Source organism: Misgurnus anguillicaudatus, chromosome 16 (genome assembly GCF_027580225.2).
Source record: "Misgurnus anguillicaudatus chromosome 16, ASM2758022v2, whole genome shotgun sequence".
Taxonomy (NCBI): domain Eukaryota; kingdom Metazoa; phylum Chordata; class Actinopteri; order Cypriniformes; family Cobitidae; genus Misgurnus; species Misgurnus anguillicaudatus.
In genome coordinates, this window is record NC_073352.2 from 29,102,207 (window position 1) to 29,127,660 (window position 25,454).

The 25,454-nt window shown below is 41.0% G+C and overlaps 1 protein-coding gene and 1 long non-coding RNA gene across 4 annotated transcripts in view; one reads left to right on the forward strand and one right to left on the reverse strand.

Moving 5' to 3' along the window:
- fgf18a (fibroblast growth factor 18a) lies at positions 1 to 19,443 on the forward strand. 2 transcript variants are annotated; one of them, XM_073854483.1, is made up of 5 exons: positions 1 to 840; positions 10,165 to 10,204; positions 10,764 to 10,941; positions 13,985 to 14,091; positions 14,725 to 19,443. In XM_073854483.1, exons 1-5 carry the CDS (start codon positions 809 to 811, stop codon positions 14,992 to 14,994), a joined length of 627 nt encoding a protein of 208 aa, XP_073710584.1. In that variant the 5' UTR covers positions 1 to 808; the 3' UTR covers positions 14,995 to 19,443. The 2 variants fall into 2 exon arrangements, with proteins under 2 accessions (XP_073710584.1, XP_055033290.1); XM_055177315.2 differs by having other exon boundaries at positions 14,728 to 19,443.
- Positions 12,724 to 25,454, reverse strand: part of LOC129421779 (uncharacterized) — a 15,688-nt gene continuing 2,957 nt past the window's right edge. For both annotated transcript variants that reach the window (XR_008637161.2, XR_012358019.1), the window contains exon 5: positions 12,724 to 13,111. This is a non-coding gene — a long non-coding RNA (uncharacterized lncRNA). The remainder of the gene's footprint in view (positions 13,112 to 25,454) is intronic.

The window sequence follows — 25,454 nt, forward strand, 5'->3', positions numbered from 1 at the left end:
TTGGCTGCTATTGCGCTCTAGGCAGCGATTGAGTCCGGGAAATCAGGTGCAGAGGGCGACTGTCGCGGGTGGCTGCGAGCGCGTGTCACTCACCCCACACCCTCTCTCTGTGTCTTTCCTTCTGCTTTCACTTTGCCACATCTTCTGAGCTGGACCGCTCCGTATCTCCGCGTTTCCTGCGCCGTGGACGTTTTAAACCCGCTGTAGGGTGCAGCAGCCATGAACCCGGAGTCCAGTTCGCCGCCTCCGCGTCTTCATCACATCACTCCCGTCCAGGTGTTCTGCCTCCTACGGTGCGTTATTTCGCCCGTAACGGGCCAACACTGAAACACCCGTCTTTCCCTTCCACCTTACATCTCATGCGTGCGCATTCCAAAGAATTCTTCCGTTTTAAACCCTATCAATAAGCTTTCTGTGGAGAGACATTTCTTAGACTGGAAAGTTACATTATAACAGCAGCACGCTTCTTGGAAACACTGGGCACGAATTTGATTTCATTGTCTGTTGGGTTCCAGAAAGTTTTCATGAGCGTTCACCGAAACGACGCATAGGTGTGTGTCGTGTTTGAACTTCAATTCACCTGTTCCCCAGACTCAAAGGATACAGCTGCGTCCCGCCTACTGCGCGTTGCCGACCCCCTGACCCCGAGCCGCCCGTTACCGGGATAGAGATGCAGTCAACCGGTGCAAGCGGGAACTTCCGCGGACCCTGCATACATACGGATTAAACAAACAGGACAGACGTTAAGCTGCGACCCGGAGAGCCGTTTCTCGAGAGCGCACGGAGCCACTCGGACACGGAGGAAGCGATGTGGGCCTTTCTCTCCACGCTGGCTGTCGTGTAAGTCATTAAGGCTTGTGAATGATTTTAATGTTGTTGTCATAAATCCGTTAATTATTATTCTGCTTATTTATGTGCCAAATTACGCTTAACTTGACTGACAAACTTAAAGTCCTGTAAACGTAATAATTTATGACAACATCCCATGCGTTACCATGGAGACAGATGTCAGTCACACCCAGAGCTGAGGTGAGGCCCTGACCAATAAAAACACACCTGTCAGATGTGTCAGCGACTTACTCCAAATGTGTCTCTGTCAGCTTTGTGTTTTTTTGTTTGTTCATAATTGTGCACACATGGCAGTGAGTCATATTGAGAGGGTTATCATTCTTTTCCCAACCTGCAGATGAGACCAAAGGCTCTGTGATAAACCACTCAGGCCAACACTTGATGAAGCAGCTGTCTGCTCTTGCATGCCCTGCCTGAGCTCACCAGATTACTAAATAATAATCCTCAAGGATGGTTATTCTAGCAGGTATAACTGCTAGAACTGGCACCTTTTCTGTTTGGATAGAGAAGCAGCTGTGTCCTTCTCCGACAGGAAACTGCAGTTTAGAGACAGAAAACTTCAAATGGGGGCATTAACATTCTCCTATATTTGTGCAGAGCAAGCAGAGAACTGTGGAAGTGAGACGAGAGCGTTTCATTTTTCCATGGCCTCTCCGGAAGCGCTCGCTTTCAAGGCTGGCGTCATTAAACTGGATTCGCTTGATGTAATGATTTGTAATAAAAGGTGCCACATTTGAAGTGGTTTTGGGTCAGGGTCTGTAGACGGTTGATGTAGATGTGTTGGGCTCAGCTGGCTGTGAGAGAGGGAGAAAGAGAAAAGAAGGTTACTTGTTTGAGATGTGCTGAAGATTATTTGGCATTTATCAGACGCTTTCTGTTTAAAGCATCAGAGAAAGTCTTTCTGGGGCACCTGAGGTTCAGAGATTCACTCAAGGCCGTTTGCTCCTGGGTCAGATCCTATTGGGATAAACTTCTAGCATCTCAGATCTTTAACCATTACTCAACCGCCACCTTGAGGAATAAATTTACAAACCACATGCTCTACAAAAAAAAAAAGAATGATTAGGAACACATGTCAAGTCAACATGAAACCTACATTTCTGCATGTTCTTGGACTCACTGTGCATGATGTGCCAGCGCATGTCATTCCAAAGGAAAACATATCTGTGTTTTATCAAAATTTATTAACCTGCCCCACCTCTAAAGCATGTTTCTTCTTTGGCTGACGTCACCGATCCATGTTTTCAACCCTTCCCCTCGAACCACCTGGCTTCATTCTGATAACGCCCACTTTTCATGCATCACTTAATTCCTGGTGGATAAATTTAAGTGTCTTGTTTTGCATTTTTTATTTCACTCCAAAATGAGTCAGATTTCAGCTAAAAGAACCAGTTAACACCTGCACAAATTTCTACCCTGTTTCACACGGGTATAGTGCTGGTCTACCAAAGATGCTTATTCCTCTTAAGCCTGGTTAAGCTTAATACTGAGTGCTGTAAAAATTCTAGATCTAACATTGACCTTAAACTCAGACCAGAAATCCTACAGGCCTGGTTTCAAAAGACCGTATACGATTAAAAACCGAGGCAAAGACTTAATTTCTCTTTCCTTCCCTGTGCTGTTATATTGTTTAAACTTGGCCAGCGATGTAAATTGTGCTTGAAGGGTGTGCTGGGTGATTTGGGATACGACTCCACCTCATTGCGCTCGACTCTACACACGAAAGCCTTTAGGACACATTCTGTCTCAGGTTTTATGATGTCATCACCCTGATTGTTTTGGCTCCCGACAATAGCGCTCAGCAGAGTAAAGCTCGCAGTTTCTCTCTCTCTTTCTCTCTGGCAAGCCGCAGGCTCGTTGCGGTTTGGGAGGGATATGGAGAATCCGAGGTTGCAGCTGAAGAAGTTTTTTTTTGCGTTTTCTTCTCCTCTTTTTCCTCTCGCTCTCTGTCAGTACAGCACTACTGTTTTAACAGCTGAGAGTTCTTACGGGACCCAGAGCCGGTCTCACCTGCGCAGCCAAGGTTTGGCAGATGCATGAACCGTACATGCATAAATCTGCAGAGTGCATGCACTTATCTGCAACCTAAACTGTATGTGCGTTGGCATGCACTGCATGCACTGCTACTCTAACACTACATCATTAAATAGTTAAACGCATATTCTATAAGACCCTACGCATATGTTCAATTCAAATTCAATAGTGCTTTTCTCAATGTAAAAAATTTTTCCGCAAGGAATATATATTTTAAGGTCCCAGCAACAAAAATCCTTTAGGTCTGATTTATACATATTTATGTGTGTATGTACATAAAGCACGTATGAAAACAGTTAGTTTGTTAAACAAAAGCGACTATTGCGTTTTCTGCATAAGCACTGTACCCAGTTTTATTTTTTAACGTGGGACGAGCACCATATGTTTGCAAAACAGAAATGCAGACAGCATAAATCAGTGCACGACAGGTATGCGTGGATATACATATTCATAAAACAGCGTTACGACTCATAAACATCTACACAGATGATGTGCACATTTGTTGAAGGAAAAACTTAGACATGGTGCACAGGTGAAGATGCTTTCATTTGAGCAGGTGCACACACACAAATCACACCTGTCCAGCAGATGTACATCTGGTCACCGGAGGTCGAGGTGTGTGGTCGTGCAGGAATAAGGGGTCAGCGTTCAGCTTGTGCCAGCCAGACAGGTTTATGCCATTTAACAGGATACACAGCAGTCTCTCTACTGATCCGTTTCATTTACACTGTGATCGTTTTACTGAGAACTTAGAAGTATTCACAAACACGTACAGCATGGAGACCACAGACAAACACGTGGCATATTGTTGCAGTTTGAGCGAGGGATGAGGACAGAGATGTCTTGGCCTATTACTTTGGAAAGAGAAGACATTCAGATGATCGATTTTTTAACCCACGGCTTCATTCAAACATCTGCAGCATTTCATTCTCTCTCTTTCTCTATGTGATTGTTGAGGGTTCTGGGTGGTTTAGGTTTACTCCCAATTTCATCCAATTACTTAGAAGATCAAAACCGCATCTGTTTGATTTCACATCATTCAGTAGCACAGATGCACCGGGCATTTAATGGACAAGTTATGTGGTTAATATTTATAAAATTAAGTCTGAGCGACAGTAATGGTGGCTTATGTTATATGACAGATCATCTCAGGGAATCCGATTGGTTGGAATCGCCTTCAACTCCCTGTGGATCGTGCTTAGCCTTCGTTGGGTCAAAGGTTAAAAGGGTCACATCAGGGACAACATGACTTTTCTTTCTTCTTTTGAAATTAAGAGATTGGTTGTACAATGTAAGTTAAAGAAGCAGTTCAAATAAAAATGGTAATTCATTCAATCACCCTCAAGTCTTTCTGGTCCTGTATGACCAAAGAAGAATTTAGACGCTTATTACCAAAAATATTAGATATAACAAGACTGAGCACTTCTATTATTTTGGCAGTGTCCGAAATCGCAAACTGTATGTACTGAATTAGATGAAGTACCTACTCATTGACTGTTAAAACAGTAGGTACTATCAGTGGCGGCCAGTGACTTATTTTTTCGACCGATCCTATGTGCATCACGTGTTTTGTCGGGGTGGGTGCCTGCTGCGGATGCGTCTAGGGGGTTTGTGATGGGAGGGACGATCGCATTTGCCAGATGCTTGCATAATCTCATGCGTAATCAGAGTTTACTGTTAAGTGAGTGTCTTGCGTGTATTCTGTGAACGTGAGCGTCTCTTTTATCGTACACGGTTTCGATGCATGCGCAGCAGGCACTTATTTTGACAAAACACGTAATGCACATGGTTCACATGACGCAGCAAACACATATTTTGAATTTGCGCTCCTCAGATGACCACCAGCCGCCACTGGGTCCTATATAGTATGAATGAGTTTGGACGTACTACATCCGCCATGTTGATACATTATGTGACATAGGTCATCACAACAAGTTAGTTGTTAACTAGAATGACGTTAAACAAGCGCAATTTAACCACAAGGGACAGCTGTTTAATATACAGTATGTATTTGCATTTGAATTGAGCTGTGTTACCGCTTTCTGCATTTTTTATAAAACAACGACCCTCCGTCGTCTTCTTCATTGCATAACTCCTCTCATGGGGGATTACGGGATACCCAGCAAACATTTGAACGTCCGATTACCGTTGAAAATACGTCCCTCCGTCACGTCCAGTAATGGTTGAAAAATAGTTCCAAAATGAAAATCCAACCGATGTCTTTGATGTCATTTGACCGTGAATCACACACCTTTTCTGCATGGTCCTCTAAAAATGTCCTCTTCTGGACGTTAATACATAAAACCCGTACATCAAATTTTGAATGCACGCAACCTCAGACAAATATAGACATATACAAATGTATACAAGCGTATATAAATGCATTTTAGGACATGTTGTGCATTTGTACCATCCAGCCGTGACTAATTTTGGATGGGTAGACAACGCTGATTTCGAAACAATAGTACAACATTTCTCCAATCCTGTGGCGACCCCTTTTAGCCGGGGAGACGACGTTGCCATCCGACCCATGTTTGCTGGGTATAGTGTCCATCAAATGAACACTTTGGGATCTTTCCGAAAGTAGTGGGAAATTCGGGTACTTTTCGCCTACTGTTTTTCAAATGCTATGAATTCGGTTATATACTCGCTTCGCCCACTGCTTTCCGCTTACCATATAGTATGGAAGTAGGCAGTTTCGAATGCAGCCTATTTAAATAGAGTCGCGTTAGCAATTTTGTGCATTTTTTAATAAAACATCGCCCCTCAGTCTTCTTCTTCGTTAGATAACTCCTCTCCTGGGGATCATGAGATAGCAAAGTGTCCATCGAATGAACAATTCGGGATCTTGCCGGAAGCAGTAAGTCATCCAGGTACTTTTCGTCTCCTGTTTTCGAATACTATGAATTCAGTCATAATACTCACGTCGCCTACTTCTTTTCACCTACTATTTATTATAGTATGGGAGTAGGCCGTTTCGGATGCAGGGGATAATGCAACGCTCAATCTGCCCGCCCTGGTGATTGAAATCTTACAGTTTAAAGAACCAATCATCAATGTTTAAAGACGCATGCAAAAGATGCTGTGTGCATGCTTGGGAGCTGAAACGACTTAGAACAAAAGTTGATGTCAGGCTTAGTTTTTCAACTATAGCACACAATTATAGAGATATCTGTCTTACTTCATTCATGTAAATAGTAAATGGACTGCATTTATATAGCGCTTTTAACAGACCGATGGCCATCCAAAGCGCTATACAATTTGCCTCACATTCACCCAGTCACTCACTCATTCATACACCGACGGTGGTGTCAGCCATGCAAGGCGCCATCCAGCTCGCTAGGAGCATCTGGGGTTAGGTGTCTTGCTCAAGGACACCTCGACACTTGGTCAGGTGAAGCCGGGGATTAACCACCAACCTTCCGGTTTGTAGACAACCTATATGAACGACAGAGCGACTGCCGCCAATGTAGATAGGACTTCAGTCTTGCATGACCGAATTAACTGGCAAACAGGGTCGCCTAGTGCCGGCGCGACTTCTCTTTAAGGGACTTTGTTATCACTTAAATAACTTTATTAACAGAGAAGGTAAGCAAGTGATTCTGTCACAGTAGTCTCATGTTAAAGGTATTTTCAGTGATAGCATTGAGAAAATGTGACAAGTACCTGACAGATATCCCTGCATTAGGTGTGTTGAGATACCACACATGTTGATGTGTCAACACTCCGGCCTGGCAGAAAAGAATGTTAGTGTAAAACATTTTGTCTCCAACAAGCATAAATTGAAATGATGAAGAGTGTGTGTACATGTGTGTGTGTCTGCTTCACTGCAGCTGTCAGCTCTCTCTCTCTCTCTCTCTCTCTCTCTCTCTCTCTCTCTCTCTATCTCTCTCTTTCTCGTCAGTGTGGGGGAGACGTTCATTCTGCACTTCCAGACAGGGAAGGAGAGGAGGGAGAGAAAGGACGTGGGATTAAAAATGACAGGATAAGAAACGCTCCCCCAATTCTTTTCATATCTTCTCCATTCCCGCTTGTGTATTACTCTGTTCACGCCATCGCGTTTCCTCTGACCCCAATGCTGATTTCATTTTGCATAGATTAATTTTTGGGATGCAAACAAGTGACCGCCCTCGGCTGATTCATCCAGAATAAATCACAAACTACCGTCTTATCGATATCGCAACACTATTAATGTTTAAGAGTCGCAACCCTACCGCAAATCACACCAATCATAACATCGGACGGAGAAAACCTCACTGACTGGGAATCTCGCTGAATGAGCTCACCGATGCGCTGTTACATCAGGGGTCAGACTGCACTTTCAAACCCATTAGATGCAATGCAAAAAAAAAAACTCACATGCATATATACATACACAGAGATTAGTAAAGACCTCTCATAGGCTCAGCAGTGGTCTTCATAGAGGAGGTCAATAATATTTGCTAAGTTGTAAAGTCTATCATCATATATCTGCAGTGCAGGATTTCTCATCGTCCTACATTAACATTTCCCAGACACCAAGCTATCGACAGCATGTTCTGGTGGATGTCGTGCCGGATCCGCTCAGGACTGAAACTAGAGATGACATCAGTAGATTTACAGCAAAACATCATCCGGCTTATTTATGAGAACTTTATAACATAAGCTGCTCTTTAACATGCTTCACCTTATTGGTAAGGACATGTCTGGCCTGAAAGCTTTCAACGCACACCACACACGCTCATGATCTCAGACGTTCGGTCATGGGGTCACTGCTGTGATGATAAGGAGGAAGTGATGTGTTTTGTATTAATGTGCTTTACACCCACCATAGCCCTCTGAATGAGTGACATCATACCGACCACACCCACACCACCCAGCGAGAGACCTGATTCACTGTTTACCCGTAACGGCTGCCAACAGTATGAAAAGAATTTAGGGAGGGAGAAAAAGACACAAGCCATTAAAAAAATATAGACAGATTAACAAGCGGAAAACACAAGCGGAAATCTGACATTAGAGCGTGACACACCAATCACCTCCAAACAAAATCACTGAAAGGTGAAGTGTTTCCTCAATAGAATAACACATTTTCAGAGGAAAAATCTCATTCATGGTTGAATAACAAAGGTCTGCTTACTCTTGTTTCTGCACCCAAATGAACCCAGATGATGCATGCAAAAATAAGCATTAGGGCACCTTTACATTAAAGCACACATATTCACTGGTAACCCAGGTCCTTTATTTCCTCTCCTGAGTGTGGAGCAGGTGTTAACCTGCATTGGTTTACTGCAGGTATGGTACAGTTTAGCTTGGCATCTATAGATTAACTCCGGGCTCGACCACCCATGGAAAAATGCTTTTGAAATTCGGGAGCCTCTTTGATTGGTGGATCTCACGAGTTGTAATATCTACAAAGCTTTGATGAATAAGCTTATTAAGGGGCGCTTGATATATCGCACCGCTTTCATCATTCCTTCCAAAGCGATTGGGCGCTTCTGTAGCATCTGCCGTTGTTAAGCAACCCATGGGTTGCATGACGTGGTGTCGAGCACCCATTGGCAGAAAAAGAAATCAGCGCCTATGCTCTATAATAACCTACTTGTATACATTTTTTGCCCAAAGGACTTATAGGATGAACATCTGAGAGAAAGTTGATACTTTGATGAAACGTAAACTGAGAAATAAATCGATCAACTGATCCAACAACACCTTTTCTGTGGTTTAAAGGGACACTCAACTTAAAAAATATATAGTGATGAATATATTAATTTGCGATTTTTAAGGCAGATATGGCTATACTATACTCTCATTCTGGCGTAATAATAATCAAGGACTTTGCTGCCGTAACATGGCTGCAGGAGGCGCAATGATATTACGCAGCAGCCGAAAGTAGGCCCCTTAGTATTTTTCAATAGCAGGGGACTATTTTCGGGCAGTGCGTAATATCACTACGCCTGCTACAGCCATGTTACAACAGCAAAGTCCTTGATTATTACACCAGTATGAGAGTATAGTTCTTAGCCATATCTGCCTAGAAAATCGCAACTTTTTTGTCGTTCTTAGTACACAATGTAACTACAGAAGAGTCAAGTTTCAAATAGGAAAAATATACACAAACTCTTTGGTTATTTTAGCGTGGTGCTAATGGTCTAGTCAGATTCAATGGATTATGCTAAGCTATGCTAAAAGTGGTAGCGCCGGACCCGGATATCGGCTGAATGGATTCCAAAATTGTAAAAATCAATGTTTAACTCTAGGGGAGCTGGAAAATTTGTATATTTTCAAAAAAGTGGAGTGTCCCTTTAATTTAAGCTAATATATAAGATTGTCTGATTTTGGAACACTTTGCCTGTATTTCCCTGCCCTGCATTTTAAATCATGTTCATGTTCGCTGGCAATTCTTCAGAATTCAGTTTATTATTTTATTAGTGCGGTCCAACACTGCTGTAGTTGATTTATCACGACAAACTGTTAGTTTGGCAAAGCGGACATTACTGCTGGCAAAAAACCCCAGTGACACAGATCTCCCCCCTTTTATTCATTATAAACTATAAGAAACAGAAATATTCCCTTTGAATGTAAGCTGAATATAATACAACACATGCTCATTTGTCTGAAGCACAAACCTACAAAACAATCATAGCACCACTAAAATCACAGCGATTTTGAAGATATTAAGCTACAAAATGGCTTTCTGTTTTTGCATTTGCATGTTAAGTTGGACCTGGAGAAAATATTTGAACAGCACTCGGATCTGCTCTGTCACAGGGTCCTGCTGTTTTAAATTCTAGCAATGTACCATAGGGGCCTGTGGGCTCCTCTTTGGCTGTAATAATTCACACCGATTTATCCAAAGCAGACGCACTGATCCGTCCTGCAGGCTTGTTCGCTTTCAACGTCACGGTCATCGGCCAGAAAGAGGCCTGTGCTGATGGAGAACTTGCCGAGGTTGCTGTTGAGCGGCTCTCATCCACTCGTTGTTACACACTTAAAATCTTACTTACATCCGCCAGTTTCCAAGTTTCCACGAAATTGTGAGTTATGCCTCAAATGTCAGGTTTTTCCTTTTCTAACTTGCGGAGATGAAAGATGGTTGACTGAGTGAGGAAGAAACCAAAGCAGGGAATAAAATCACCTCCCTTGTGTCCAGAGATTACCCTAAAGTACACTACAGCATAGTGGAGTACACTAGAGTATAGTGGAGTACACAGAGTAGCGTCTCCATGATGTGGATCGGATTTGTTTTTGCTACCATGGTAACACTCACTTGACCTTGACTCTCTCTCTCTCTCTCTCCAGATATATCCAGATGATGCTGGTCATGTGTGATCCTCTACAGGTGAGTCAATCTGGAATCAGTAATGACCTTTTTTTACTCTTCTTTACTCATAATTTGTTAACTTATGTTCCAAAAGATACAGCATTTATTACAAATATTGATCATATTAACAAAGAAATTGTTACCATGAGTATACGTGGAGATGGTGTAAAGGGTGAACGTGACCTTCAACCCTGGGGAGTTTGTGCTGGTGGTTTCAGGTCATCCACAATCCAAAGCATTCAGCTCGGACTTCATTCTGATATAAAAAGCCATTATTAAAAGTTAAAATAAAGACTTAAACTTGATTAAAGCAGTACAATGGTGAAGTGATGTTATTAGATGGCAACATCACTGTTTTCTTTTTAATTGCAGGATACATTTGTAAAAACTACATTTTACTAAAATTAACACATATCCGACTTGTATGTTGCTGTTGGTCATAAAAGGGATTTTTGTTTGCTTAAAAAAGATAATAATTGTTTTTACAATGAGTTCACTTGGGTCAAAATTTGATTGGAGAAACCATGTTAGAGAAGAAGAGACAGCGGTTCTGATGTGTGTGGTCTCTTGCCTACAGGTGTTTGGCGTGGATGGGGTGAATTTCAGCGTGCACGTGGAGAATCAGACCCGTGCACGAGACGCCATGAGTCGACGACATCACCGAGTATACCAGCTTTACAGCCGCACCAGTGGGAAACACGTCCAGGTGCTGGGACGCAAGATCAGCGCTCGCGGAGACGACGGAGACAAATATGGTAACAACACACACACAGACAGAACATGTCTCACTTTTCCCTATTCTTGCAAACACATGAAAAAGACCACCCACAAACACACTGGAAACAGGAAAAGTTGGAGACAAAGTCATCTGCTACTGCTGATACAGTGATTTACACACAGAGCAGTACCTGGTGAATGCTCTTTCCTGACCGTTTAAAGACCAGAGTAACCGTATTTTAGTTTAGATATAGTCTCATATCTGCATATATGCAAAAATCACATCGTGAACAAGCCAAGACAAATACAAACTTAAAACGTGTGACACATTTAGCTGTCACAATACTGAGCAATGTTTGAAGATCGTCTGTAGAAATAATCTGTGGTTAGTAATTTCCAAATTTAAAGAGAGTAATGAGATTAGATGAAGCAGCATCATTATAAACATAATTAGGGTCAATGACATGACAGGCATATTTTTGTGTCTGTGTGCATTATGTACTATAAAAATAACTTTCATGACGTGTCACTTTACTCTATATAACCAATTTATTTTTTAAGATACCAAAACAGACGGGCCAACTGTTTGTACAAATAAGCATTCAAGACAACTGTTAAAAATACTTCGGCATTATTGTTCATGTTCGAAACCTTTCCTATAAACAAATTTTACGAATCAGTAGTTGAAATGTTAGGATAATTGAAAAGCGTTTGCCCAACAATCTGGATGTTTTTTAAATGTCAAGGTAGTACAACCGCAATCATGGTAAACATGATATCACCGCATTTATTGTGGATTTCTCTCAAATACTGTAAAATAGCTACTTTAATGTAATGGGTATGCTGGTACACTTTCTATGTCAGGTGGTGCACCCAATATAAAACTAGAAGAAAGTCCTATTTTATTAAACACATTTTTATTGTATTTTAAGTATTTATGAATTTGACAGCGCATGCAAAAGCTTATGAGCATCCAAGTAGAAATCTTTAAAAATCTAAATTCGTTGCAGAGGTCAGGTGGTGCAACCAAAAAGCCAAAGGGCGCAACCGCCATGGATGCTCCCAAGAAATTGAAAGAAAGAAAGAAAAACACCAAGCCAAACAATCTCAATAAGCGAATAAGTTAGCAAATAATTCTAGCCTTAACAAAGCCAAGCCAAAAAGCTAATAGCTAAGCTTGTCTATAATTGTTAAAAAATATTGTTCTTAAATTTATACAGTATTCTTAAATGTTAGTTTTATGGTGAAGTAGTTTTACACTTTCAAACTATTTTCAGGATTATTATTTTAAATAACACTATCAAATAAACACATAAAGAAGCAGCATGACACAGGGAGCGCAAATAGACAATAATTGGTTGTACCACCTGACATTTTTTTGAATGGGGATATCAAAAACATTATCATTATAATGTACTAAAATGTTATTCAATAAACAAAATGTTGTCCCTGACTCAAAGATATGCATTACATAATTTTTTAAAAAATATGTTTTAGAAATATCAGTGCCTATGAAAGTTGATATCAGTGGGTTAATTTTGTGGGTTAAAACATCCCCATTTCACATTAAAAATCAAGCTGGATTTAGAGCCATTACAATTTGTTTGCAAAAATAATTTTCCCTACAAAATTACTCTATTTTATCCTGACATTTTACATTGTAAATTCTTATTACTGTAATAATGCATTTATTTTACTATACTACAATTAAAAATATTGTAGCACAATGACATTATTTAAATCCTACATTTTATGTATTTAAATCAGCATAAACTAAAGACAGTACAACAAATGCTTATTACAGCATATACATACATATAGCAGTACTGAGAATTAGTGAATTAGTTTTTTTTTTATATTTCATTAATGAGAATTGGTGGTTGAGTAATTGTTAAGAAAATAATGTTACAATGCAAAAATCTTAATGGTTTTGAGGTCAAAGTGGACCAGGATATTTTTCCATGAGATTTTTCTTCTGCATTGTGCCAATGTCAATTTGAAAGCTTCCTTAGATTCAGTATTCATGATAGAGAGAGAGAGAGAGAGAGAGAGAGAGAGAGATAGCAGGCAGGGTTAGGACAGATGTATTTACACAGCGAGCAAGGGATGTCTGGATGAGAAGAGATTGGAAGAGCACAAAGAGGTTATTGATCTCTGATGACCTCTGCACTCACGGTGAAGCCATGTCAGAGCTTTAACTCCCATATCCTGAAACACAGACACACAAAAACACAGACACAGGCTGAACATCCTTAAGAGGATTAAAGTAAACTGTTGGTGGTGTCTATTATATAATGACAGAGATCATGTGTTCAAAATATCATGCTATTCCTGAAGTACTACATAGTCCAGATCAGTGGTTCCCAAACTTTTTCAGCGTGTGGCCCTCCTTGTGTACGGTGCATTCCTTTGCGGCCCCCCAAAGAAATTTTGTGACAAAAACTGTTCTAAAACTCAACATTTTAATAATAAAAAAAAAACATTGCATTATACAAAAAAGTAGTGCTTTTGGTTAGTAGCCTTATTTTTTTAGGTTTAATTACACAGAATTCATGATAAATTAATGTATTTAATAAAATGGGGCCATAAAACTGGGGCCCCCCTGGCACCATCTCGCGGCCCCCAGTTTGAAAACCACTGGTCCAGACACATTGCATACAATCCCACAATAATATGTGCTCGAGTTGACCTTTCGTTTCCGATGTAACAAATCAGAAATAATATTCAGCTGAAAATTTAAAACAACATTTTTACTTTTAAAATGTGTGAGACGATAACTGGATGCCACCTTAAGAATTAAACATGCAACAAAGTGAGGTCATGTGGTTTTCATTTCATAATATTTAGGATGTACAACTGAAATGCAGTATAAAGTATATACTTATTTTTAAAATCATCAAGTTTTCTTCCATCTCTCTTATAGTTATATTTACAGTCAAAGAAACAGAACCATCACATCAAATTATGAACCGGTTTCATTAACGGCAAAACCAGAACTCATGGTTATGTTCGAGCAGAGCCGATTGTTGTGGTCCTGTTGTAACGTCTGTTTGTTTGTTTTTCTGTTTGTCTCTTCACAAGCCCAGCTCGTAGTGGAGGCCGACACCTTCGGCAGCCAGGTGCGAATTCGAGGGAAGGAAACCAACTTTTACCTGTGTATGAACCGCAGAGGGAAGCTCGTAGGCAAGGTGAACCATTTCCCTGCTAATGTCTTTGGTGTTGTTTCTCCAGTGACCACATGAAATGACCAGTTTTCTTTTCTGTGTTGACGTATTATTCATCAACATTTGCTACTTTGTACTGTGGTAGAAGTACACTGGAATAGCTAGTATATAAATAACTTTAAAGGTGCAGTGTGCAAATTTTATAGTCATCTAGTGGTGAGGTTGCGAATTGCAACCAACAGCTTAGTCCACTGCTCACCCCTCGCTTTTTAAACACATAGAAAAGCTACGGTAGCCACCACCGTACAAACATGTCATCGTCGGAGACAACTTAGTAAAAAAATTGGTCCGTTAAGGGCTTCTGTAGAAAAATGGCGGCACAAAATGGCGACTTCCATGGAAGGGGACCCTCGGTGTATGTAGATAAAAAGGTCTCGTTCTAAGTTAATAAATACATAACGGTTCATTATGTAAGGTCTTTATACACCCCTGATAATATAGTTTTGTATATTATTTTGCATTTCTGTCAAGGGATACTTTTAAATATTACACACTGCACCTTTAATTACAGCAAACAACCTGTTTGAGAACCCAAAGTAACATCTCTGTTTTTGTTTGTGTTCTTCTGTGTTTGCATATGGACGTTTTCGGTCTCAGAAGGCCAGTAATCGTAGTGCGGACTGTGTCTTCGTGGAGATGGTTTTGGAAAACAACTACACGGCCCTCATGTCAGCGCGCTACACGGGGTGGTACGTGGGCTTCACTAAAAAGGGTCGCCCTCGCCGCGGCCCTCACACGCTTCCCAATCAACAGGACGTTCACTTCATGAAACGCTTCCCTCCAGGAGAGCAGCCGGTCTTTCCGCCGTTTCGATTCACGACGGTAAGCAAGAGGATCAAAAGAGTCCGCGCGGCACGGCCACGCTAATGCTGAAACTACAACGTCATGCCGCGAGACCTTGTGAATGCATAAACAAAGAGACCATCCTACATCACAGTCCAGCTAAAAGACGCTGCCTAACCTAAGCTGAACTTGATGTGGTCCAACATCACTTCATATTCCACTGGGTTAAACCTCGTACAACCCTACTAATAAACACTAGCTATTCTACGCCAGAGCTGCGGTTTAATGCGGCTCACATATGACACGGAGAAAACTAACCAAAGCAAACTCAACGATATGGGCAGAGGAAGCATTAGACTGCTAATCCAGCTAGCGGCCCACAATCCCACAATGGAGAAACGATCCTCCCAATGCTAAATGAAACACAACCACACTGGCCTATAGACGACGATCGTGTTGCAATTTTCCTAAGACTTCCAAACCCTGGACGTGATCCCGCCTGAGGGAGAAGAGCTGATAGGCCAGAAGTTGTGGATGTGGTAAATGGACACAGATTGGAATGAGACAAATGAGAGAAAGACTACTGCTGGAAGCTCTCCTGATAAGACGCCTTACAGGAAATGTTCACTCGAAAATGAAAATTTAGTCATCATTCACTCACCCTCAAAAATCCTTTTAAAAGATCAGTTCACAGTAACTGCAGGTGAATAGTTCACAGCAGACTAAAGAAAACTTTGTGTGTAACAGACCCAACATTTAAAGGATTTTTTCCCTCTATGACAGTTCTTTATATGCATTCAATTTTGACGCATGCAAGAAGCTATTGAGAAAGATTACAGTAAATAAGTTCCTTACACTCTTTAAAATAAAGGTGCTTTATGATGCCATAGAAGAATCATTTGAGTAATTCCAGACATTTGCAGTCAAACTTGAAACATAAATTCCCAGAGAATGCATTTATTACCAATATATTGAACCCTGTGTTAAAATGTTCCTACTGATGAGTCCAGACATCACAAAATATCAGTCTATATGCATGTTTTCTGTGTTAGTAAAGGGAAACATGCATGCATTATGGATGTGACAAAATACGTTTTTGGGAGACAATATACTTTATATTAAAATGCACAAACCAGAAGCAATAACACCCAATAAATGAGAAGGGACGACTATTTAAAGAACATTTAATATTTATTTTAATAACATTTTTGTATGTGCACGAGGAAAAAACAACGTTATGGACATTTCTCCATTATGGACATGACAATTCTGAAATGTGCACATACTTAACTGGAAAAAAAACATGCACTCTAAAAAAGTTATTTTTAAGCCAAAGCTTACCTAGTGATGTGTTGTTTTAATCCAACTGCAGCATTTTTATAACCCATGGTTGCATAAAAACAACCCAACATGGGGTAATTTTTAACCCATCATGTGTTCTGCCCAATATTTACCCATTATGAGTTAAAAATAACCCAGCCATTTTTAGAGTATGCTTTAAAAACTTTAAAGGTGGTGTGTGTCAATTTTAGCGGCATCTAGTGGTGAGATTGCGAATTGCAACCAACAGCTCACCCCTCAATTTCAAAAACGCACATGGTAGCCGCCACAGGACCAAAATTTTGTCGTCTGGGACAACGTAGTGACGAAACTTACTCTGTTGATCAGTTTGTCCGTTTAGGGCTACTGAAGAAACATGACACGACTTCCATTAAAGGAGATCCACGGTGTATGGAGAAAAAACGTCTCAGTCTAAGGCAGTGTTCTTCATTGCGCGGCTCGGCAAGCTTTAATTTGTGGCTCGCATGGCAGTAAATAACACGGTGATATGATCATGCATGCATGCGCTTTTTCTGTCTTTTATGCTCCGGAAGCTAACTTTGTAAGAAAACTATACCCATTATAATCCGCACGTGGATATGCATGTTTAACTGCATGCAGCGCTTGCACAGAGCAATTGTCATGACATCAAAGTACTAACGCCCCATTCAGACAGCCAACGACAAGCAGTAGCAGAGCGACGCGATCTCATTCATTTCAATGGAAACCTGGCGACCTCCGGCGATGCGAGCGAAAGTGACCGTTGGCGACCGAATGGGCGTGTCCAGCGACGCGAGAAAGTTAAGAAAAGTTTAACTTTATGCAAATGTCGAGCGACTTTCCGGAGCGACTACCAATGAGAACAAAGCAGTGGAGTTCACGTCATCCTTCTCTCGTCAGTTACTGGCGTGGATGGTACTCATTTGTTTATGACAAGCAGATTTAGAAACGCCTCATTGAAAGAGACAAGCAACAACAGCGATAACGTCTCTGTCTGTCTGAACGAGGGGTAAGAGATCAGACTGCTTGTTATTCAAGCATAATGCTCTCGCCGGACAGGACTGTCACTCGCCAATCGTTCTGTGCAGTGCCGCATAAAATTAAGAGAAAGGTGGCCCCCTAGTGGTTCGGGGGGCATTGCATACGCACATTATAAGAATGCTTAGTATTAAGAAAATCCTGTATTTTGTCATTAAGGGAAATCATCTTGTCCCAGTTACAAATTTGACTGGTAAATGATAAAGAAAAATTCGCCCATTTGTATTTATTGAATTGCATATTGTCAATGTAAAAAAATATGCAGCATTAAGTTTAAACAACTTAGTTTTGCAAGTCAATTCAACCTACAATTTTAAGTTTTGGCTTTAAAAACTTATAAAATCAAGTTGAAATTGTTTAACTTAAAGTAACATAAAAAATATGTTGTTTTGACAAAAATACAGCATTTTTTTGTTACAGTGTATGTTCAGGGATGACAGATTGATAAGCAGACATGCTATTTATGACTGGATGAAACTTTTGTACTTTGCGGTAATAGTGGCTCTCCTATTGACTTTGACCTGTCAGTGTGGCTCTCATGAAAAAATCGTGAAAACCACTGTTCTAAGGTAATAAAAAAATACAATCATGTAAGGTCTTTATACACCACTGATAATATAGTTATGTATTTCATATTGCATTTCTGTCATGAGATCCTTCTAAAAGTTACACAATGCACCTTTGAATGGGTATTTAAACCACCAGATATTAACATCTAATGCTGCGTTAACACCAACCGTGGTAGAGGCGTGAAGCGCGAGTGATTTTAATGTTAAGTCAATGTGAAGACGCATTGACGCGCGTCCGGAGGTCCCGCAGCGGGGATGAGGCGTTTGGCGCGGCGCTAGCTCGCGCGTTGTGTTCAAGCGGCAAACTAGACGCGATTTTGACGCCTGAAACGCGGTTGGTGTAAACGCACCATAAGATATTTGTATAGTTAAAAACTTTAGGTATAAACTTTCTTTATTAAAGTTTATTAAAAGGTATGAAAGTAATGATTCTTCTATGGCACCTTTATTGTTACGAGTGTATACAGCTATCATATCTCTTCACAATACAGTGAAGGAGATCTACAGACCTCTTTAAGGGCTTTTAAACAGTTTGGTCCCTTTAAAAGAGATTCACAATGACCTGAATGAATAACTGGTGACAGTATTTTCATGTTTGAGTGAACTGTTTCTAATGAAGCTATGAATGAATGGATTTAATGCTGTGTGTATGTGTGTGCGTGTGCAATTGCAAAAGCTTGTGTTTGGTTACATCAAGACCACGGGGGAAATAACCGTAGGATGGACGTTACCGGGATGGCTGGAATTAACTAGAACTGGAATGTCAAAGACAATAAGAAAACCTCTCGAAAGCTGCACCAAATACTATTGACCAAAGACACGTGGTAACCAATGACAGTAAAACCCTTCCCACTGGTCCAATTGGGGGGGGGGTTGCCACGAAACGACACGAGGAGCAACGTTCCTGTTTGGATCCATGTGGAATGCTGCTACTAAAAAAACGAATGGAGAACCAAAGTCTTATACCAGCTCATTAAAGGGATAACATTACGAAACTTTTTTAAAAATAAAAAATAAATATATATAAATATATATATATATATATATATAAAAAGATAAAGTCATATTACTATGACTGCTACTATCATTGTTGTTACTCTAAAATAAATTCACTATTTATTTTCTCTTTGTTTATGGCAAAAAGCTTTCCAAAGCCAGTGAACATAAATGAAATGTGTCTGTGTTTTAAAAAATACATGCTGTGTGAGTCATTATTATTATAAAACACAATCTGTGTTGAGCTATACGGCCACTAACTATTTGCAATTGCCCAGAGCCCTGGATGTTTACATGGTTATAAGTCACGTATGCTAACTTTTGCATTATGTTAACATTGTAGAAGGACAGGTGTACTGTAAATCATGTGATGTCACAAACTTACAATAAAGGTAGCAACACCCACACAACCACCGGAGAAATCATATACAGTAGAAACATGCTTAAAAACCACTCCGAAAACATTAGCAACCATCCAAAAACACCTTAGCGAGGGTTTCAGACTGGAGAGGTTTGCACAAGCAGGCAACAATCAAATCTTCCCCAGAAAATTTAAAAATCTGGTTGAATTATCACCTTTCCATGTCTCTTACATATTCATGCTATGAGACAGGACACACAAACATGCACAATATTTCCAGAAAACACAAATGCATGCAGACCATTTGAACCTTTAGTAATAAATGTAGACTTGTTGGTTATGACTAAGGCAGTGAACCTCACACACACAACTGTCACCAACAACCTGTAAATCCCAGCAGTCTCTGCCCAGCTGAGTCAGCGGGAAACGTGGAAGATCCTGAGAGAACGAGAGAGAAACAGACTGTACCGAGAAGCAGCGATGGAAAGATTTGTCGGCCAAACCCAGAGGAAGGTGTCTGGTGCTGCTGGAGGGGGAAAGAATGCAAAATATGTGCGTGAGAACACAGGGGTGACCTGAGACCTGCAGGAATTATGGGAAAAAAACATCCCACCGACCCACAGGAAACACACACGCCTTCAACGTACACTCGCGCACACACAGAGGTCATGAGCACACATTTATTCACACCCCTGTATGACACACACTGAATACGCACACATTCAGCCAGATGGACGCAAGCACCGCTAATGTAATAGTTTCAAATGACACGTAAATATGGTGGCCTGTAAATCTCTGTCACATGAATGGCGACACGTCATGGAGGTAATAAAATACTGTAGATCAACTGAAAGAGAAATGCATTTGCAGGGCAAAACGTCATGACGTTCGATTCCCAGGGGACAGACATAGGTCTGGATTCACAGACAAGGATTAAAGCCAGGACTAGGCCTTAGTTAAATTAAGATTACACTTAAAGCCCTGTTTTCAGATTGTTTATGGTGAAATAGAACGGTTTTAACTGAAATTTGGACAAATGATGCTGGCCTGAGAATTTTCGGGTGTTTGTTGTATTTCCCCACCGCCTCTACAATGGCTGCATAGGTGCACTGGAACAATCCTTTCTAAAATGCATTAAACTTTCGTTTACAAAGACGTAAAACTGACCGAGTGGTCAGGGGTGTTCACTGATATGCTCACACAAAAATCGCTGCAAAAGATGCTTTCCAACAGCTGTTTTAGCATTCGTTGTAAACTTGTGGACCTATTTTTCCAAACGCCTCACACCCGTACATTCTACCGTTGAGAGCTTGAATAATAGAGACTCCAGTCCAGGTGATGGCGCTAATCCGCCTTTGCCAATTGCAAGAATACAAACAAAGTTCCCGGCGCGGAGTAATACCGTACCTCACAGCACATCTAATACAAGTCAATGGAGTTGGACAAAAACTACGATAAAACAGCTGTTGGAAAGCATCTCTTGCAGCGATTTTTGTGTGAGCATATCAGTGAACACCCCTGACCACTCGGTGATTTTCACGCCTTTGTAAACGAAAGTTTAATGCATTTTAGGAAGGATTGTTCCAGTGCACCTATGCAGCCATTGTAGAGTGGGGGGTAATATAACAAACACCCGAAAATTCTCGGGCCAGCATCATATGTCCAAATTTCAGTCAAAACCATTCTATTTCATTATAAACAATCTGAAATCAGGGCTTTAAGTGTAAAATACGGAACTTGTCCTTTAAGCATCTTTAATGAATATGTCTTTAAAAAGACGTTACTGATGTGTATCTTGACGCAAATCAATGGCACTGGCTTATTTTAAGAACTGTCAGTACAAGTTATTTTCAGTTGAGACAGCTCAAACATGTGTCATAGTCTAGGACTAACTTTAAGCCTTGTCTATGAAACCGAGGAATTGAGTAGCTTAAATGCAGTGTAATGCCAAGTTCACGCTGCAGGATTTTGAGCTTGATCTAATAGAGGAGAGCAGGCTTTTCAGAAAACCATAATACTTTCATCCCGACAGGAACTTTTATTCTGAAAAACTCTGAGAAGGCAAACTTAATTGTATGTTAGAGCACTAAATAACCTGGATTGATCAGTACTGTAACACATGAAATGTGCAACACAATGCGTTATAAGAATAAATGATCGCTTTAGGAATTTACTTATCATGGTCGAAAAGAGCTTACACGCAAAACGATGATAAAATAAAGTAATATTTGTCAGCTCTGTCAAGGGTTTGTGTGCTAAAGATTCGGTCATAGTTCGGAATGCAAATGTAGTCAGGGTTTGAAGAAAATCGCTTTGTTAGTTTCATCCCACGTTACTTTCGCCCGGTTCTCCCCTACCGACTCACAAGTCATTAAGCTCGCCGATAGGTCGGGCTTAGCCTGACTACGTCAGACTTCGTACTTCCGCTCAATTTCATTTCGCTTCTGTACTCAGTCTGAGATTGCTTCCATTGAAACCGTTTTCCACCGGCCTCAAAACGGACGGCCTAATCAACAAACAGAGGGCGGGCTGAGAGCCGTGACGTAGGGCTAAGCGCCGAATGTAAGGTTGTAGTTTACAGCGGACATGGAGAAACTCTGTTGTGGAGAATATTTCCGACATTTGCCAACTGAAGCCTGAACAAGAAGAGTGTTTGTTAAACATATTGAATGGAGATGATGTTGTTGCCCAACTCCCGACAGGTTTTGGGAAAAGTTTAATTTATCAACTATTACCAATCATCAGCGAGAATTAAACAGGGGAGGCCAAAAGCCAGCAAGGCGATAGTTATGATTGTGTCCCCCCCTTGGTTGCTCTCATGGACAATCAGGTTAAGGAGGCAGCAAAACTTGGTCTGTGTGCTGCACAGCTTTGCGTGCCCAATGATCATGGAGGGGAATTTCATTGTTCACAGTTAATGGTGGAGGACGCATTCTTTGGTAACATTCATGATTAACCAGAAAATAAGGTAAGAAGATTTAATTTAATTTATATTTATATTGTGGTTAGGGATGAGTTTTTGAGTTTGGGAGGCGTGAGGGGGTTCCTTCACTTAGGCGTGAGTGGAAAGACACCGTAAGGATAGTGTTCAACTAGTTCTGGCAGATTTACTTCACATAATCTGCAAAAGCCTTTCACAGCCATGTTCACAATTTCGCTTGATTGATTTGTTTTCACATCATACGTGTTTTTACAGCCGAAGTTCGATGCGGCTGGGCCGGCGCATAGCGCACATCATAACCAAACTTTATGTGATTGGATTACGTTTACAACAATGATTTTAAACTTCAGACAAGCCCCTCCCACGAGAAGGAAAACGATTGTCAATTATGCCCTGCCAGACTCTGTCTACGAAGCAAAGCGAAGTAGCAGAGGATGGTATTACCAGGCTAAGTTAGGCTGTGATTGGGGGCAAATCAGTATGCAATCAGCACACCAATTTTTACGTGTGAACTAGTCAAAGACGCATCAAAGTGGTTTGCTGACACCTTGCAGACACCAGACAAATATCTAGCATAATAAATATCTGGAGCTCCCATCCGACTCGACATCATGTGATATCACGTGTCTCAATGAGCTACAGCCAATGAGAGCAAGGCATGGGTTGACGTACCCACATACATGACATCCCGGGGTTCTGTCATTCGGAAACATGGCTTTTCTTACCACTGCTATGCAGATGAGACACAATTCCACTTGCCGTTCCAGCCAGACGATCCCACGATCTCAGCATGCCTGAGTAACATCTCCATCATCATCTCCAGCTGAACCTTGCAAAGACAGAACTGCTTGTCATATCGTCTCACCCTACGATTCATCACAATCTTTCCGTTCAACTAGGTTATTCGACCATTATGCCTTCCAGGACAGCCAGAAACCTTGAAACGGTCATTGATGATCAGCTCAGTTTCACGGAGTTTCATGTTGCCAGCACTGCCCGCTCTTGTAGATTCCTCCTCTACAACATTAGGAAAATTAGGCCTTTCCTATCTGAGCATGCTACACAAGTCCAAGTCAAGACTCTTGTCCTGTCCAGACTGGATTTGCAAAGCATTACTGGCCAGACTCCTAGTCAGATGATTCAGAATGCTGCGGCAAGAATGGTCTTCAACGAGCCAAAGAGGGCGCACGTCAATCCTCTCTTTGTCAGGATATAGTGGCTTCCTATAGCAGCTCGCATCAAATTCAAAGTTCTGCTCCAGGCCTTTAAAAGAGCAACGGCTTGTTAGCACTCAATTGGATAGACCTACAACCAATAAGAGCAACCAAGTGTGCGACCACTACTATGTTTACAACATTTAATTCATATCACAACATTGTGAGTTATTTAGTAAGTCATACTTATTTTTTACCATTTGTAAGTTAGATGAACTTCATCCAAGGAGCTGGTAACAACCGCTAGTTATATCCACGTTGTCAGGCACCCAGAGTTGCACGTACACGGCGAGCCAGCTGATTTTTAAAATTAAACTTTTGCAGAATCTCGTAGGAGGGACGGCAAAAACATCTTTCTGAACAACAAATGCCTTGATCTTCTAGAACATCTTGATGGCTGAATCTTACCATCTCAATTCTCCAGCGCAGCGTCTTTGTTGTAAACGGATTTCACACAGAAGCGCTCTTTGGTGACGTGGTTGATTACGTTACTGTTGATTATCTGTCTATTATCGTATAAAGCCCGCCCTGACAATTTGATTGGTTCCCCCAGCTTTTTACTAGCGCCACAATGGAGTGACTCCAGACTGAACTTCCCGTCCTGAAATGTTGTAGGCAGGGCCAAGTTCGGCTGGCACGCAGGCTAACGGCTTGTGCTGCCACCCCAAAAAGGGAAATCACTATCGCGTACCTTCTCTGGTTCTGTTCCTCATCTGTGGAATGATCTGCCGGTCGCGACACGATCTGCCGACTCTATAACAGTTTTTAAGAATTGGCTAAACCCATCTCTTCACCAACACATCACTTGCTAATATCTTTCCTTTTTTCTATCTTTATCTTTACCTTATCTTTACTAAATAAAATGACTTACGCTTGGCTATGTATACTCTGTTTTAGGCTTGATAAGAGTTCTAGTGCACTTATGTATTGCTGTTCTTGTGTTGCTCTAATTGCTTCTATTGTTATCGCATTTGTAATTTGCTTTGGACAAAAGCGTCTGCTAAATTACTAAATGTTAAATGTAATGTAATATGCTGATCCATTCTTTCACCCATAGTCTTAGTTTTTTCCTTTTTCAAGGGTTTTCAAAGCAGATCATCGCGTGAACAGCTTGCTAATTTCTTTTTCAAATAAAAATTCCCTTTTCAAGTGTTGTTTCGTGCGTGTTTCACTTCATATGTTTTTCAGTAGCAAACCGTGGTTTAGGGACCGGATAGAGCCGTTGAGTTGTTTATTCAGAGTTGACATTTAAAGTCATGTGGTTTGAATTTGGCATAGGTTGGTTTGGATGATACCATCTGCCAAATTGTAAATCTAATAGGTCATTTTTCAAACTAAATTATATATTATATTTTCCATAAAAAGTGTTTGTAAATATTGGCTTTATTTTCATTTTCATTCCATTGTTTTTTGTGTGACATATGACATGAGCTTGCATTTGTGAGATTCACCCAAACATTGTAACCCCAACCCCAAATATTCAAAGGAAGGCCACTAAAACCACACTGTGTGCAGACTAAATCCAGGTCATACGGCTCAGAAGAACCACAGCTCACACACACACACACGTGCTTCAACACGGCAAACCACACAGACAAAACACTGCAGCCAGACCCACAACGTAAAACAAGGACTGAGGTTAAACACAAAGTGATTTTCTCTCTCTCCTCGACACCACAACCAAATGACTTGTGACACACAGACTCTTTCCGATGCATAAAGACATAACGCTAAAACTCTCCAGAGACAAACGGCAATTCTGAAGATATATTTGGTTGAAATGGCCTGAATCGGTTTGCACAACTCAACATTCCCAGACAAACATTCGAACGTTGGCTGTAAAACGCAGGGCCGCCGAGCCAGACGAATTGTTTGAAATGGGGGAGTACTGCGGTGTGCCAGGAACCGCTAACAGGTGCTGCATGGCACAGATTTTGGGATCGTCGGTGTTGGTTTGGGAATCTCAGGGAAGACTTTTAGACCTCTTCTGAACTAGCAGAGAAGGGAAAAGAACGAGGTTTCTTTCTGGTTTGTCGCGCATTTTTCCAAACCGATGCGAACAAAGTTACATTTATGCAGTATACATGTAAACACACTGTTTTGCC